The following is an 18,560-nucleotide window of genomic DNA, read 5'->3' as shown; positions in this document are numbered from 1 at the left end:
CCAGTATAATAATAGGTGTAGAATTGGGATAACAGAATGATAGCTCCATTGTTCTTTTGATAGTCCTAGATAAAGATGCCCACAAAAACGCATTGCACTTATCTGTGCGATGTGTGATGCTCACATGCTGGCTCTCACTGGCTGCAGTGATGGCCTGACTACGAGGGATAAACGAGACTGTTGCTAAATGTCCAAACAAATAAGAAGTCAAAGAGAAAGGACAAGAAGTAGAATACATAGAGTGACTTCAATAAATTTTATCCAGTAATTTAAGGTGTTATTTCATACAACAGACTAACCAATGTTTCAATGGTTTCATATGTAGCCACACCAACACTAGCTCATTCAACTTTCGTAGCCATATGATATATTATCTTTTTAAGACCCCTGTGCATACACATTTCATGTTTTATTCAGACAGTCTGCAGTACAATCACTAAACAAAAAGCGACTTATATAACAGACACAATACTCAAGTAACATGATTGCAGTAATTTTCCTCTGATGTCACATTCTGCTCCCAAATATGTCCTACTGTCTGCATGCCCTAGATAAGAACAGGAAAAGAAGCTTACCCAGCCGGAAACAGTTATAAAAGTTGGCTTCCAGCTTTTGGTAAAGATGGGAGGACATGTGAGTGAACTAGGAGATGGAATGCAGATGGGTAAAGGGCAGTTTTTGAAGTGGAAATAGGTTTTTCGAGGGAATGTATACTCAGAAAAAAAAAGTATTCTAAACAAGTTTTTAAGTATATTTTGCTGTGAAAACTGAAAAAAAACTACTAAACTATTTCAGTTTTCACTGTAGCTACAATTTCCATATTTAAGAAGATAACATAACCTGTTTTTCTGGCAGCTCAATTGTCATCTTTGCTGTGTAGACTGAGTCAGAGTAAGCTGAACGTGAAGGATTCAAAGGGGTTGTCTCAGCACATGGCATTTATCATGTAGAGAAAGTTAATACAAGGCACTTACTAATGTATTGTGATTGTCCATATTGCCTCCTTTGCTGGCTTGATTCATTTTTTCATCGCATTATACACTGCTTGTTCTGAGGGCCCGTGTTGCAGCACAGATATGAGGTGGCTTGGACGGTTGCAGCTGCACATGCTGGCCTATGTGTGCTCCCCCAGTCCCAGCCAGCAGAGATGCAGGTGCTTTTTCCTACAGTGTTCAAGACATCCACAGTTGCTGGATTACAGGGTGGACATAACCCCTGGAAACGAGCAGTCTATAATGTGATTCATTTTGTATACATGATAAATGCCAATTTCTGAAGTGAGACAACCCCCTTTAATGACTGCAATACTATACTGCTGATAGAGATGTGGATATCATTTTTGATTAAGTAGATGGCCCCATATCTCCAGCTCTCAGTCAATGCCTTATTCATATATGATGTATGCTGTACTGCCTGTTAGAGTGAAGCCATTTACAATATGACGCTTGTACTTAGATGTTTACATAGTTCACATACCAGTGTTAGTAAAACAATGCACAATGCACAGATGCCAGGGATGATCTCTTTTCATATTCTAGCCAATGTAACAATGCCACATGCCTCAGGGGGAATGCCCCTCTGATGTCTTTTTAAACTGCTGTACTTCCTGTAATAAATGAGAATTTGCTTTGACTCAGTGTGTGTGTCACAGTTATTTCTTCCGTACACGTAAAAACCCTTGAGTTATTATAGATTTGGAGCAGTAGAGCAAACATAATCAGCGCAGCTTGAGGGCATCTTCAACAGTTGGCGCCCAATACGTGGGGCTCAGGAGAAGTAGTGGCTAGCCAAAGTCTGGTGTTTCCAGAGAACGGTGGACCACGCTTGAGGACGAGGACTGCAGCCTCAGAGATAAGGTGAGAAAATTCTGGTCATCTCATCTGACTCTTGTGCTGTACTCCACTATGCTGTGGTAATCTGTTCTGGTGTTGATGTTACGTACGTAGTAGCAACTTCAGTTGATGTAAAATCCTGAGTTTCTAGAACCTTAGAGGAAAAGTTTGAGCCTGCTCTTCTGTGGTTGTTGTTTGTGTTTTGACTGTGTGGTTCATGTCAGGCGCCTTCACAGTTAATGGTTAAGCAGAGCAAGAGATTTCCCCTGGCAGGGGGGCCGAGTCGCATTAGGGGCTACTAAATTATCTGTCTTGTCCATACAGAGGGAGTAGCCCCGTGGTGCTCTGGGACGGGGCTTGATTTAGGCGTTACTGATTTATCTGTCTTAGTGATGTAGGGTGTGACCCCGGGTAGGACTCAAATTAAGGGCCACTAAATTATCTGTCTTAGTGACAGAGGTTGTGGCTCCGGGAGGACTATAAATTATCTGCCTGGAGTGGCGGAGGATTAGTCCTGGACTGGCAGACCAGACATGGTAGCCAGGAAAAAAAAAAAAAATATTCTGCACAGGGGTGAGCTCTGCTTGGTGGTAAAAAAGGGAAGGTGTCGGTAGTTTTTGTCTTGTTTGTGATTGAGTGGTTAAGTTAATGTGTATGAAGGGAGAGAGCGGGGGCCGCAGCTGTGAGAGGGAGTCATGTCACAATATTGGAATGTGTGATAGCGAGTAATATGTCTGCAATACTAACAAGGCAATATGTGTGAGGTACGGAGTGTGCGTGTACGAAGCTCCAGAAAATGCTATTTGTTAATAAGTTCAAAGACTTGTGTGTGTTAATGTATGGGAAGCGTTTCTTTATGTCTGTTCTACATTAAATGTTATGCCTGTGTGGACCAGGAATGGGACCTTGTGTGTTGCCAAATAGAAAACTGACTAGTAAAGGAAGGTCACATAGCCAAGTTTACTGTGAGTGAAATCACCTCTACTGATGTGATGAGGAGGCCAAATTAAAAGTTAAATCGCGAATGAAAAAAAGGATCATCACCGAGATATAGGGAGGTGTATGCTCTGGCTTTAGGCCAAAAAGGAGTGAAATTATCACAAAGTTTCTCACAGGAGTGAAGACAGGACATTCGGCCTTGAATTTAGAACATTCTAATCTTGATATTATAAAAAACAATGCAAGCACCAGCATGAAAATAATTAAGTATAAGAAATTAGGCTGGACATAAATGTATCATGAACAGACAAGTAATTATTTTTACATACCGCTAATACTACCCTCCAAGATGGCGCTGAGAGACCCTACCACACCCCCAGTGGCCATCTTAGCTAAGGTAACTTTTTCACCAGCAGCTATTTTAACTAATCCAATTTCCGGCCTAGCTGCCATCTTAACTCCTCTAACTTCTGGCCGGCCATCTTAACTGAGGTAACTTCCTGCCCGGCAGCCATCTTAGTTACTGGTATTTTTCCTGATACGCTTACAAGCACGAGAAAATACACATAGATCTAAAGTAGCACTACATAGAGTACTGAACTCAGTAAATGAAGGATACCTATAATTAGGTATTACTGGTAGTATTGTTTAATTAAATTAAATGCTTTAACTTCTATGTTTTTGTTTCCTTTACTAGGATTAAGTCAGCACTTGGGGGAAACTTCATCTCGATTCATAACAGTTTGTTGTGGTTGGTGCAGATGTCCAGGACTCCAGGTCAAGTGAAGTACTCGGTCCTGGGGGGTCATGCCCATCTGCTAAAATCACAGGAGGAGGGGATTGGGATGGAAATGGTCTCCAGACAGATTCTGTTCTTTCTGTCTTTCATATGATGTTGCAGAAGAATGCTAACCTTGAGATAAGATGCTGCAAATTAGTAAGGAAGAAAGAATTCAGACAGGCAGTGAAGGACATCAGCAAGCTAATGAAAGGTGTAGATGTGATGTGCGCATCCCCCCCCCCCCCCCCCCCCCGATGTTAAACAGAGTAGAAGTGAGAAAAAGCATGTAGGGAAATAAAGGGTGGCTGAAAAAAAACAAGCTTACAGAACAGGCAGAAGTCTTTCTGCAAGAGGCAAGTGTATAGAGGAGGAGGTGGAGAGAGACAGAGAAAGTCGGGATATGAATGTTATCATGATAATGTTAAACCACCTCACAAACAGAGAAAGGAAAAAGTAAGTCTGCCACCCTATAATGGTCCTGGGGGATGGACGGGACCCAGAATCCAGATGGGAGAGTGTGTTATGCTGTGTGTGGTACTCCTCAGCCACACCACATGAAAGGATTGTATTCTTTGTTAACTGTGCCCTGATCACTGTCCGCCCCCACAGACACCCATGTTTTTAGGGATGGCTGGAGAGGCAGTGAGGATGACACAAAGACAGGAGAGGGGGAAAAGTTAGACCATGATTAAGAAACAGGCAATCCAGTATCGGCTGTGCCCTTATACATTTTGGCAGATTCAAGTCCGGACCCAATGATATCCCTCACTCTGGGTGATAAAGAAGTAGTCCCATTTTTGATTGGTACTGGAGCAACCAAGACAGTTGTGCATAGCAAATACAGTATGTCCTTCCCTGACTTAATCTTCACGGACACCAGTCCTTGGGTAGAAGTGGATGGGAAAGTAGTATACTACCCTTTTAACAGAACCCATCTGTGTTAGATTTGCCCTTACCCAAGAAGTGCTTGCCCGGTTGCTGGTCAGTGATAATGCCCCCTGTTGCCTCCTGGGTGAAGACTTGCTTGCAAAACGTGCCAGCATCTCATACCAGGAGGATGGCGCTGTGAAGCTCACAGGTGCCCTCAATGACCAGGAACTTTGTTTGTTGATTGTTAGTGATAAAACTCCATGGTCCATGTGTCATGTTACCTTCTGTGACAAAGGTTAGAAAATCAGAGAGACTGACTGCACGTGAGGTTAACTGACAGTCTCTTGATTCTCGGTGCTGTTGTTTGATAATGACCACCTCTTGTCAGGTGCAGCTGGCGGTCATTATTGCTTCCCTATTTAGTTTGGTTTCACACTTCATACCATTCAGTTGATATTCTCTGCTTGGATTTGGAGGAGTTGGTGTGTGGACCTTTCTTGTGTTCCTGCTCATTCATTTCCTATAAGATAAGTTGTACTGCTCTTGTATTTGGTTGTTCCCTTTTGCTTGTTGTTACTAGGCTTTAGGGAGACGCTGGTTCGTTCACCTAGGAAGGAACCAGTAGTCTCATTCCCTTTCACTACCTTTAGGGCACCTCAGGGCTCCTAGGGTTTAGGTTACGGCGTATGTATTTTCCCACCTTCAGGGTCTATACATACTGACAAGAGTCAGGGCCAGATCTAGGGGTTTCCTAGGAGGTGACCTTTCCCTTCTCCCTAGCCTTGAGGCCTATTTTTTTGTCCCCTCCTTTTTGTTGTCTTTCTGGTTTCCCTCCTCTCCCCATTATTTGTGACACCATGTTTGTGTCAGTACTCCCCGGAGAAAGAGAAGGAAGCCCTGCTTGTGGGACCCACGGATGTTGGCAAGCTCCCAGTTCCTCCTGTGGAAGTGGAGATGAAACCTGGCGCCCCAATTTCCAGGAAGATGCAGTATCTCTTGAGTATGGCACAGTCAGAGGCCATATCTCAAACAGTCCGAGACTTTTTGAAAAAGGGGTTATCAAGGAGACTGTATCCCTGTCTAACACTGTTCTATACCCTTTGAAAAATAAAAGTGAGAAGGGCAAACCCACCCAGTACCAAATGGTATGTGACCTATGTGCTGTCAATGAAGCCACAGTTTGTAACAGCCCTTTTCTTCCAGATCCAGAGGAAGAGGCTCATGACTTTGCAGATGATGTTGCGAAAGACAGCGGATGGTAAATCAGTCATTAGATATTCCAGATTATGTGCTCTTTGTGGATGGATCAAGGTATGGCCAGGATGGCAGGTACTACACAAGTTGGGTAGTGGTGATTACACATGACACTAAAAAGCAGAGTCCTTACCAACACACATGTCTGCCCAAGAAGCAGAGCTAAGGGCTCTGGAGATGGCTTGCAGATGCGCAGAGGAAAAAAGCAGCCTAAGTTTACGCTGATTCCAGGTATAGCCCATGACTATGGGCCCATTTGACAGCCAGAGACTTCCTGACCGCTTCAGGTAAACCCATCAAAATGGGGAAGCATTCCCTTTCACATCCGGAAATCCGTTTCTGATGGAAGCTCTTATGTCGCCAACTTGAGTGGCGGTGATAAGAACAAAGGTTACTGTAAAACAGACTCGAAGAGGCAAAGGGAAAAGCCAAGGCAGATCAGGTGGCAACAATGGCTGCCAAATTGCCTAGGCAGACCCCTGCCTTAGTGGACACAGCTCAGGTCCCTGAAATAACTCATCCTGTCTTGCTGGAAGGTCTTAGGGTACTTTCACACTTGCGCTGTTGGATTTCAGCAGGCAGTTCGGTCGCCGGATCAGTCTCACAAATGCATTGCAATACCGGAAAAAGGTCTGCGCCGGAGAAAATAGCGCAGCATGCTGCGATATTTTTTCCTCGCAAATAACGTAAGAGTGACTGAACTGAAGACATCCTGATGCATACTAAACCGATTGCTCTCCATTCAGAATGCATTAGGATAAAACTGATCAGTTTTTTTCTGGTATTGAGCCCCTAGGACGGAACTCAATACCGGAAAAGTATAACGCTAGTGTGAAAGTACCCTTAAAACCTTACAGGACTAGGCGGGGAAGGAGGAAAGGGACTAGTGGATGAATAAAGGGGGGACTGCAAATGAGGAAGGCCTAATACAGTTTCAAGGGAAACTCTGCCTTCCAAGGTCCCTCTAATCCACGATGGTAGAGGCAACCCATGGGCTGACGCACAAGTCAAAAACTACTTTGTGTGATATAGTACATGGTACGCCCCAGGGTTTAGCACTGTAGCAGCTAGATATACTCAAGGATGTATGATTTTTGCCCAAAACAACGTGAGACAAGGTGGTTAAGGTACCCCAGAAACACACATCTTGCCCTTTGTATCTGTTTCAACGCTTGCAAACTACATTCAACTACCCAAGGCGAGCATGTATGAGTATGTATTGGTGTGTGATAACTTGTTTTCAGGATGGCCAGAAGCATACCGTGTAGCTAAGACAACCGCAAAGAAGATTATGGCCAAAGTTGTATGCAGGTATGGGGTACCTGAGACCATTGAGAGTGACAGAGGTGTTCACTTCACAGGTGAAGTGATGCAGGAGATGATGAAGGTTTTGGGTGTAGAACAGGCCGTACATGCTTCATACCATCCGCAAAGCAGCGGTAGGGTAGGAAAAAAGGAACTGAACGGGACACTAAAGTTAAAGGTTCAAAAAGCCATGAACAGAGTGCCTGCTGGAGCCCTCTTTTCAGTAAGGTATACCCCAAACCGTAAGACAGGCCTTAGTCCCTAAAAGGTCCTTTTTGGGTCAGCCTCTAGGACAGGACTGTATTTCTCACAGCAGCTCCAGATGCAACATGGTTGTCTGACATGTGATCAGTTTGCACAAGCATTTGACTAAAATACATTCTTCAGTTTTTGCTTCACTTCCAGATCCTGATAAAGCACCAGAAACCCACCCACTTGTGTCTGGAGATTGGGTGGTGGTAAAAAGACACTTTAGAAAAGTCCTCAAACCCTGTTGTGATGGTCCATTGCAAGTGCTGCTGACCACAAGCACATTAGTGAAGCTCAAAGGAAAGCCTAATTGGATCTACGCCAGTCATTGCAAGAAAATGTTGAGTCTTGTGTGCTGTTGTTTCCCCTTGTGTGACTGCTGATCCTGACTCAAAAAATATGGATTTCAAATGAGATAGTAAAAATAGGTTTCTGAGCTGAGAAAAAGTTGTGTAAAAGGAAGAACAAAGCTGTTACAGACCAACACTTCCAGTCTAGTGTCCCAGTATTAATAGTTTTTATGTTCACAATAATCGAGAAGCCACTACTCAACATCACCACCATATATTCTGTATTAGGGATAGGTAAGAATCTGACTTCCCATTATATAAGTCCATTACGAGGGAGTCTATCCAATAGGGATAGGTTGTCTCCAAAGAGGTGAAACAAACAACAGGTACAATGGGACAGATTGTAGAACCCACTTAGATAAGGGACAGAGTTAGCCCGATTGAAATGGCTTCAAACAGGGGACTGATAGAGATGTGGATATAATTCTTGATTAAAGGGGTATTCCCATCTTAGAAAATGGGGGCATATCGCTAGGGTATTCCCCCATTGTCTGATAGGTGCGGGTCCCACCGCTGGGACCCGCACCTATATCGAGAATGGAGCAGGGATCGCTGTGGCTGGGGGACCCCAGATTTCCCGGGGTCCGTCCACCACCAAGCGCTAATCCCTGCCTCTCCCGTAGAAGTGAATGGGAGTGTGCCGCGCATGCGCGGCCCATGCTCCCATTCATTTCTATGGGGCAGACTGCAATAGCCGAGCCAGCGCTCGGCTATTTTCGGCAACCCCATATAAATGAATGGAGGGCAGCTGCGCATGCGCAGTGCGCTCTCCTTTACTTTCAGGGCTCCCGCACCTATAAGACAATGGGACCCGCACCTAAAAGACAATGGGACCTGCACCTATAAGACAATAGGGGCATATCCTAGCGATATGCCCCCATTGTCTGAGATGAAAAAAACCCTTTAAGTAAGATGCCCCCCATATCTTCCAGCTCTCAGCTAACGCCTTATTCATATATGATGTATGCTGTACTGCTGTTAGATTGAAGCCATTACAATATGTCGCTTGGACTTAGATGTTTACATAGTTCACATACCAGAGTTAGTAAAACAATGCACAATGCGCAGATGCCAAGTGTTATCTCTTTTCATATTTTGATATTCTAGCCAATGTAACAATGCCACATGCCTCAGGGGGAATGCCCCTCTGATTTCTATATAACCTGCTTCACTTCCTGTAATAAATGAGAATTTGCTTTGACCCCAGTGTGTGTGTGTCACAATTATTTTCTTCGTGCACGCAAAACCTTGGGTGATTATTGATTTGGAGCAGTAGAGCAAACATAATCAGCCCTGATTGAGGGCATCTTCAACACTGCAAAAGGCCCAGGTAATGCAGGACAGTAGCAGTATACACAGGTCCCCTGTCGTTCTCTGGTCTCTGGAAGAGGGGGCTGTTCACAATAAAATCCTGGGACTTGTGAACACGTACCTCTTAAAGACAGAACATGATTGGACTGCAAACACTTGAGACAGCCCCGATAAATACAGTTATTATTTTCTTATAGTGTAGGTCATAGGATAGCTATAGCTATAGGTATGCTTGTTTTTTTATTGTTGTTGTTCTATTCTATTTTCCTTCACAGTAGCTGTGCTTCAATAGAGTATGTTCTGTATATTCTGAAGGTATTCAACAAAGCAAAGTCTCAGCAAACAATAAGGGCATTGTTTACAGTGTAAAAATTTGATGTGGATAGGAGAGGCGGCTATTTTCCATATCTGAATACACTCAACAATATATTTATATATAAAATACAATCTAGTGGGCAGCTTTTCGCCATGAGACACATTTTTTTAGTACTTTTGTCTATGCTTCATTCTTTTATCAATACATAGTGTACAACATATGAATAGATTAGCAGCCACCCACCTTTTCTTCATCACCAGGACAATGCCCAGGAAGATGATAACAAGAGAAGAATTCCTGCAATGCCTCCTGCAATTTTCACAGTGTGATCTGACTGTTTTTCAGGTTCAGGATCTGGCTTACGAGTTGCAGAACCTAAGCGGATCATGCATTTAAAAAGAAACAAAGACATTTTTAATGAATAGATGACAAGTATAATGCAGTGGAAAAGATAAAGCATACATGAATGACACAGCCTCATTTCCTCATGTTAGTGAGATAAAGCATATGATACAACTTTTTAAATTAAAAAATTTAAATAAATAAAAAATAGAGAGCATTAATATTTATAATCAGCATTGGTCAGTCATCAATGATTGTCACTAACTCCTTTAAGAAACACTAATTTTGGAATTGAAGACAATGATGAATAGGTACACCTCTAGTCTGCTCCACTAGCTCAACATGCGTAACTGCTGTACCTGAAAGCTGTCATGTGGGCATATTGTACAATTCTGGGGTATACATTAGAGCCAACTCTGGTCAACCAGAATGAGTAATAAAGAAACTATTCCATATTCGAAATGCAGGATAGCTTGGTGGATGACCCTTAGTTTTGATAGTTGGGAATACTCTCTGCAAGAGGAGGTGGTGATGGGAAACTCACTAAAAGGAGTCTGGATGTATAGTTATTAGATTTCTGGAGAAGGGTCATTGATCCAGGGAGTTTTTTCTGATTGCCTAATTGGAGTCAGGGAGAACTTTTTACCCCTAAAATGAGGAAAATTGGCTTCCACCTCACTGGATTTTTTGCCTTCCTCTTGATCAACTTGCAGGATAGCAGGCTGAACTGGATCGACGAATGTCTTTTTTTCAGCCTTACAAACTATGTTTCATAAGAAGGACCCTGGTAATGTACTTTGCATGTGAACATATAATATACTTTGACAACACTGAAACAAGGAGCTCATTTACACTTTTATGTACTTTTTCTCAGCTGAACCAGTAAAATGCCTGCTGACCCTATCAATCTAAAATTACAAATGCTTGTGGTAATTTAGACAGTGAGCTATGGGTAAAAATATGAGCCATGGAAAGGCCACAGGATGCCTTTAGCTTAGAGCTAAAAATTAGAGATGAGCGAAACGATTCAAATTAATCGATTTGTCTCATCGGCAGGTCTTCATCTGAGGGGGACTAGACTGACAGGGCTGGACATTTAACCACTGCTCCACATAGCAGAGCAAGGGCATAGGCGCTGTTTTGACTTTGAAGCAGCGTCTGCATAGGTGTGACACTGCTCCGACTCTTCTTCACCTGGGGGTAAGGCCCCCCGCAGGGGAAGAATCCCTTCTGATGGGACGAGTTGAATAGTTAGAATGGATTCACTCATCTCTACAAAATATCTTAGTCCCAATGCAATTTTATTACTTCTTACAGAGACTATACAGCATATTGTACATAATCTGTACACACTATACAATAAAGTATTTAACTACACATTGAGAGAGAAATATGTATTCTTGTGAGATAACCTCATTGTATAATATGAAATGCTATTTTGCTTCACCCAATGTCTTTTATAGCTTTGAGTAGACCCAATTGTGAATCTAACCTCCATTAGATCAATGCATCTAAAAAATGCACCTACATATTAGAAATGTAGTTCATAAAAATGCAGTCAATTAAGAAAAAACACTTTGCTGATATAAAATGACTCTTAAAGTGGAATTCTCAAATATTACAGGGGTTATCCAAACCTTATAATGCCCCCTCTAATGCCCCAGGCCCCTCACACAGGTTATACTTACTCCGCTCCCCGGAACCTGTGTGGCTTCTGATGCCCGCACGGCCGCCACTGCATCTCCCCATTGCACGGATCAAAAGATCTGGTGGGGGGGGGGGGGGGCGCCAATAGCAGGCCGTGACAAGGACAAGCCTTCCTAACAACGCAGAGTTGCAACGGCGGCTGTGCAAACATCAGTGATGTGGGTGCTGGGGAGCAAGGTAAGTACAACCTGTGTGCGGGGCCCAGGCATTAGAGGGGGCATTATATGGTTTGGATAACCCATTTAATGAACAAAATTGCTTCCCATCATATAATGTATTCCAGGGCTCGACAAATCCCAGGCGCCAGGTCGCCATGGCGACCAGGAATTTGGTCCTGGCACTTGGGTATTTGTCAGCCCGTTTTCAAAGATGCGCTCTCAGCGCGCACCATGGTTTCCTGAGCCGGCACAGCGGAGGAGAGAGTCCCTCCCCACTGTGCGCGGCTGCCGCTGACCACCAATGAGAACAGAGGAGGAGGGGAGGGACTGTGGCCACTGCACCACCAATGAATGCCTGAATACCAATGTGCCGGCCATATCCCGGCCCCTATGACTGCACGCTGTGATCCGCGCGATTAACCCCTCAGTTGAGGGGTAATCGCGCGGATCACAGCGTCCTGTCAAAGGTCGGGGGCCGGGAATGTTCATCTGCATTGGTGGCAGTGGGCAGTTCCGATCGGAGTCCCAGCAGTGTAATGCTGGGGCTCCGATCGGTTACCATGGCAGCCAGGAGTCACGCTACTGAAGTCCTGGCTGCGATGGTATGTTAGTGAGCAGCATTATACTCACGTGCGCCGTGATCGTCGGGCGCTCCTTCTTCTGTCTGTGCGGCGCATTGCTAATGCTTATAGCATTAGCAATGCGCCGCACAGACCTATGAGAAAAAGGAGCTCCCGGCGATCACGGCACACGTGAGTATAATGCTGCTTACTAACATACCTTCCCAGCCAGGACTTCAGTAGCGTCCTGGCTGCCATGGTAACCGATCGGAGCCCCAGCATTACACTGCTGGGACTCCGATCGGAACTGCCCACTGCCACCAATGATTGGGGGGGAAGGGGACCCTGTGGCCACTGCCACCAATGATTAATACTGGGGAGGGAGGGGGGGTGGGTTTGTTACCAGAGGGGGCTGATAACAGGGAGAGGCTGGAGGGGCTGATCAGAGGCTGGAGGGGCTGATCAGAGGCTGGAGGGGCTGATCAGAGGCTGGAGGTGCTGATCAGAGGCTGGGGGGGCTGATCAGAGGCTGGGGGGCACATGATAGGCTGGCTGCCATGTTCAGCTCCCTGCTGTTGTGTGCACAAAGCACAGGACAGCAGGGAGAGTGTAAAGTCCTATTCACCCTAATAGAGCTCTACTAGGGTGAATATGACAAGGGTTCTAGCCCTTAAGGAGGCTAATAGTTATTAAATAAAAAGTAAAAAATAAATAAAGTTTAAACACCCCCCCAAATATAGAAAACAATATATCGCGATATATATCGCATATCGCACATGCTTAAAATTATATCGCAATATAGATTTTATGACACGGCTCCACCTGGCTCCTAACTTTTTTAGCTGGCTCCTAGATTCCAAGGAAATTTGTCAAGCCCTGATGTATACTATACACTTAAAATATATAATGTCCAAAAAATTTATTGATATGAAATAAACTATCTGACCATCACTACCTAAAAAACACATAATACATAAAAAATACAGATATGGTATGGTACGCATGGTTATTCAGGTAACCAAAATTACTATATACAACATAAAGTACAGTAACTATCCACATTGGGAGAATAGACACTGAAAAACAATCAAACAGCATCAATGAATGAACTGCATAGCCAATACATGGTAAAAATATACAAGGAGTATGCACTTACGGACCCAGGTGAGAACTGACTTACTCCCTGACAAATCCATCACCTCAGAACCCAATGTGCCTAAGCATATCCATAACCTACAAACTGAGTCCATAAATAAATCTAAGGTACACACAAACTATATAAACCTAAAACCCTTCAGAGCAGAAGCCTAAACCAACATTATCTAATATGTCTCATCAAATCTTTATTGAATAATTAGGTCATGGTCCTTTTACATCATGTACCTTTCTCACAGGCTTCAAGTTTTTGCTTCAAGTGTTCCTCTGAGTATTGCATATAATTAAAGAATCTGTGACCAGTGACCTCCCTATCAAACTGTTTGCATACACAGCTATAGACATAGAGCTGTGGTTCACCTGATTAAAATGCAGTTTTTGTTGATCTGAGGCTGTGTTTTCGAGTTATGATAATTTTCTTAATATGCAAAGTAGACCTTTGGTGCAATTAGAGTATCAGTGTTACTCTTTTTACACCCAAGCTCCCATCCTTTCTGTGGCCAGCCACTCCCACGCTGCTTTGATTGATAAGGCCAGGCAGAGGCAAGGCAGGGGCTGGCCACAAAAGGAGCAGAGCTTTGGTCCAACATGAGCAATGGAGACACTCTTATTGCACCTTAAGACCTAATTTGAATATTAATAAAAAGTTTCATAACTTGGGAACTGAGTTTTGAATCAACAAAAGAAAAACAGCATTTTATTAATTTAAAAGTTTTGTCGTTTGCTTTTTAACATTTTTTATACATTTTTTGGTGATAGGTGTTCACTTCAATACAAAGCTGAATTTTCAGCTTGAGGATTTTGATGCAGATCTGCACAACAAAAAGTGTGGAAAAAGCACAAAAAAGCATGGACTTGAACATGAAGGTTTTTTTAATGCTTCCCATTAATTTCAATAGAAGATTCTGTGCTGATTCTGCCCCAAGATAGGGCATGCTGCTACTTTTTTAGAAGTGTAAAAGTGTTGCGTCCCATTGAAATGAATAGGAGGCTAAAGTGTTTTTTAAGCAGATTTTGAGGCAGAATGCTCCAAAATAAGTGCCACAAAACTTTTTACATTTAGCCATAACTGTATGGTGGTCATCTCCTTAAATACTGACTGATGGAAAGCTGTGCTAATAGAATGATGCTTGTCGAACAGGAAAACATCTTAGATTAAATAATTCAATTAATTCAAGCAGATGTGGAAACCCTGGGTGAAATATTGGAATAATTAGAAATCGGCTAATTTCTTAGATGTAATTTCTTTTATTTTTTCTTTACCCCACTCTATTGCACAAAGGAAGTAAGGGGGTTGTTTAAGGAAGGAGATATTAATGGGGGTTTTAAAGTTTTTTTTTTCTATGAAACATTTTATTGCCCCTTTTGTAACTTCATGAATAAAAAAAGTAACTTGTAACATTTGTTAATAATTGGTTAACTCTTGCCTCATCTCTTTCATGTTTTTAGGTAGGATGGTTTTTAGCTTTGTATTACATGATGCATTTTATAATGTTCAAAAGTCTAATTCACTTGTTTAACCAAGACAATTGCTTTTTAAAAGTTATCCAAGTAGGAAGCATGGAGTACTGTGTACAGTTTTGGGCTCCAGTGAACAAGGCAGACATAGTAGAGCTGGAGAGGGTCCAGAGGAGGGCAACTAAAGTAATAACTGGAATGGGGCAACTACAGTACCCTGAAAGATTATCAAAATTAGGGTTATTCACGTTAGAAAAAAGACGACTGAGGGGAGATCTAATTACTATGTATAAATATATCAGGGGGCAGTACAGAGATCTCTCCCATCATCTATTTATCCCCAGGACTGTGACAAGGGGACATCCTCTGCGTTTGGAGGAAAGAAGGTTTGTACACAAACATAGAAAATGGTTCTTTACGGTAAGAGCAGTGAGACTATGGAACTCTCTGCCTGAGGAGGTGGTGATGGTGAGTTCACTAAAAGAGTTCAAGAGGGGCCTGGATGTATTTCTGGAGTGTAATAATATTACAGGCTATAGCTACTAGAGAGGGGTCGTTGATCCAGGGAGTTATTCTGATTGCCTGATTGGAGTCGGGAAGGAATTTTTTATTCCCCTAAAGTGAGGAAAATTGGCTACTACCTCACAGTTTTTTTTTTTGCCTTCCTCTGTATCAACTTGCAGGATGACAGGCCGAACTGGATGGACAAATGTCTTTTTTCAGCCTTATGTACTATGTTACTATGTAACACTGCAACTGGCTGATCCCTAACTCCCATGACTGCCCAATTCTCAATTTTTCCTGCTACATCTTCTGTAAGGAAAATTATGTGGCAGCCAATCAAGTTCTTCCAGAGCATCTCTCTGATCCAGGTTCATAGAGGAGGACTTCCAAGTGGAAGGCTGCCCTCTATGACATCAGTCCTTACAAGATGCCAAGAGGTACGTCCCAAGGCTTGTTAAAAAGTCAAGACTTTGACTCATAGGGAGCCACTTCCAAAAGGTGGTGCCAGAAAGATGGTTCTCTTTCCACTGGAGATAACTCTTTGCATAGTATTTTTCCATGGAGCATTGCCACCAAATCTCCATACACAGCTGCTCTCTTTAAGGAGAGCCAGAATCCTGCCTAATCTGCAGTCCTTGTGAGACAAACCCTTAAATGAATTTGATTCCAACAAAAGATCGGATATGCTTTAAGAGATGAGCCAATCGATTCAGCAGAATCTAAATTTCTTCAGATTTGTCTGGGTAGAATTTTTCCACAGAGAGTGAAAAAGAGTGAGGCATTAAAGCACTTTCTATTCGGCCAATTCGGACCAAAACACATTTTAGGAAATTTGCTCATCTCTATATGCTTTCTTAAACACATTTTGAATTCTTAACCTAAATGTTAGCAGGCTGCATATCTACCCTTAAAGGCATTGTGTGCCAGGACTGTGTATCAGTGTTATTCCAGCCTGTGCCAAAAACATCAGCAGTGGTACAAAAAAAAATGTATGCATGTTTGCCTCCAGTCTTTGTCCTTATTATACAAGCACAAAGGTCTTGTGACAAACACAGATTTATTCCACTGGAGTTCTTGATCTCTTCTGCAAGAAGTGCACCAGACGTAGGAAGCACAACGTGTCCTGGGTCTGCAAGTCACATACAGCCAAGCCCGAACTTAACATCATCTCATATATTTCATTACATCTTGTAACTGATAAAAACACCACATTAACAATATAATAAGTGTCTAGCCTTTCCCTTTATGTGATTTGCTGGATGTTTTTCATTAATTATTTTGCATAAGTGAAGCTGCAATTCTAAAACATATTAGCTGAAACACCTGGAAATATGTGATAAGCTCATTTAACATGTATTTCACCAGCAATTGTTTTTCAGTACAATAGCCTATTTTTGCCTTTGGAAATTAAAATCTAGGTCACATCTGGTAGTCAAAAGACTCCTTCTAAGCAATTTATTCTCAAAGTGGGAAGCAGCTGAGTGTCATACCACTGGCACCCACATTTAATATCTGCCTAAATGAGATAACCAGTGCCTTGCAGCAGCTACTGTCTTAGTTTTCTCCAGTTCCCTTATTTCTAAAGTCCTGTTTACACTGTTTATTGTATAATGTGATGAAACGTCAAATACACGTCTGATGGAATAACCGCTCTCTTTTCTAAATAAATTTAGGATGAAAAATATAAGAGATGCAATGTTCAATCCACTAAAGCCAATCCTTTCCTTTGCAGTATTTTCACCAAGGCCTCCAATTTTTTAATCAAAGTCTGACAGTATTCATCATGCAAGTTGTCACTAAAAAGAAAGATGGTCAGAAAATTGGAATTTACTTCAGAAAGCCTGAAAATGATGCCTTTTTTACAAGGCATAACCATAGATTACTTATTCAACAAAATGCTGTGAAACACAGTAGAATTGATGACTGTGCAAAACTTTGTTTTTCTTCTCTACTTTTCATTATAAAGTGCATTTTTTTTTAGCATGCATTGTGTAGCATGGGGATGCAGCAGTTATGGCTGATACCATGGAAGGCTATGCTTACACTGTATTTGTGGTGTGCATTCATATACATGATAATGCCAACAATACGCCAAGCTTATTCACAGTCTACAATAGGCTAAAAGTAAACTAAAAGAGTGTGCCTGTGCCATATGTTTGAACAATAAGCATTAACTTAACTTTTTTTTTTACAGTACTTAATAGCAAAGGCATCCTTCAAAAAGTATATACAATTAGGGATGTATGCAACGCTACTGTATGTTGCACACGTCAGGACTTTGGGGTCAGCTTTATTAAGTGCAAAACAAGCATAATATTTAACCCCTTCTTACCCTGTGACATACTATCACATTACTGTAAGCAAGTCATTCCTTTAATATGATGTAACAGTATGCCACAGTGATGGCATGGGTACCGGAGCTGTCCCTATGTCATCATTTGCGAGAACCGGTTATATGATACAGGGAACAACCCACTTTAACACCCTGGAGCAAAGATAAACTCAAATCCCAGTTGCTTAACTATTTGGATGCCAAAGTCATTTGCTGACCCAAGTGGTTAGTCATAGCGAGGGGGCTCTCTCTGTCCTACCGGTACCCTTAACAACGTGATCCAGGAGTGCCCGTGGGTTGCTATGGCAGCCAGTGGTCTAATAAAAGTCCTGCAGGTAGGATTTTCTTTTGGCATGGGGTGCTTCAGAAGCCACCTGGCTGCTATGCCCAAGCACCCTGCAACTGTAATTGTGGTGTGCCAATTGGACAAAAGGAGCTTGTCTAATCACTCAGATGCTGAGGTTGACTGTGCCATGTTAAAATACTGGAATGGGAATTATCTCTGATCCCACCCATGAGAGCCAGGTGCCTGCTGTATAATGCAGCTGGCAGCTGCTAGTAATGGCGCAGCCAAGTTCCTGAGCCCATGCCATTGCCATGACATAGTATCACGGCACATAGCTCATAGCACTGGCATTCTGTGATGCAATAGTATCTTACAGAGAATTAAAGGGTTAAAATTTCCTATTGCTTTGTTTCAACAGATCCTATTCATACCAAAATGGCTTCCAAAGCTTTGTGTAGGAGATTCTGAATAGCCTCATGGAACACACCTCAGTAACATCAGCATTGCTCTTTTTGATCCGTGGAACATAAATGGAATTCAATTACAGTAACTGCAAATACGTTTCGAAACTTCATGGAAATCCTACCAAGAATAGCGTAGGCTGTTACAACACTAAAGGTGAAGCGGTATGGGGGACTCCATAATAATGCTCAACGGTTTTGAAATAGATGTTTTGCATGTACATATGGATGCAATGACCATGTTCAGCTTTAACCCACATTTTAAGGGAGACCCTCTAAACAGTAACAGCACTGACTAAATCATGTTTTGTAGAAAACAACCACCATTTTCCTTATTGTTTAGTGGGTGATGGGTGACCCATCTGATCCAAACAAATGCACCACTAAATG

General features: G+C 42.5%; 1 protein-coding gene across 1 annotated transcript in view; it reads right to left on the bottom strand.

Annotated features, from left to right (window-relative positions):
* The window catches only part of PTPRM (protein tyrosine phosphatase receptor type M), an 855,321-nt gene that overhangs the window by 271,377 nt on the left and 565,384 nt on the right, over positions 1-18,560 (bottom strand). Inside the window, 2 exon segments of the mRNA XM_040434446.1 lie at positions 9,451-9,493; positions 9,496-9,582. Of these exon segments, the coding sequence (XP_040290380.1) occupies positions 9,451-9,493; positions 9,496-9,582 (130 nt within the window).

The sequence above is a fragment of the Bufo bufo genome, chromosome 5 (genome assembly GCF_905171765.1).
Source record: "Bufo bufo chromosome 5, aBufBuf1.1, whole genome shotgun sequence".
NCBI lineage: Eukaryota > Metazoa > Chordata > Amphibia > Anura > Bufonidae > Bufo > Bufo bufo.
This window is presented reverse-complemented; position numbering and strand designations above follow the sequence as displayed.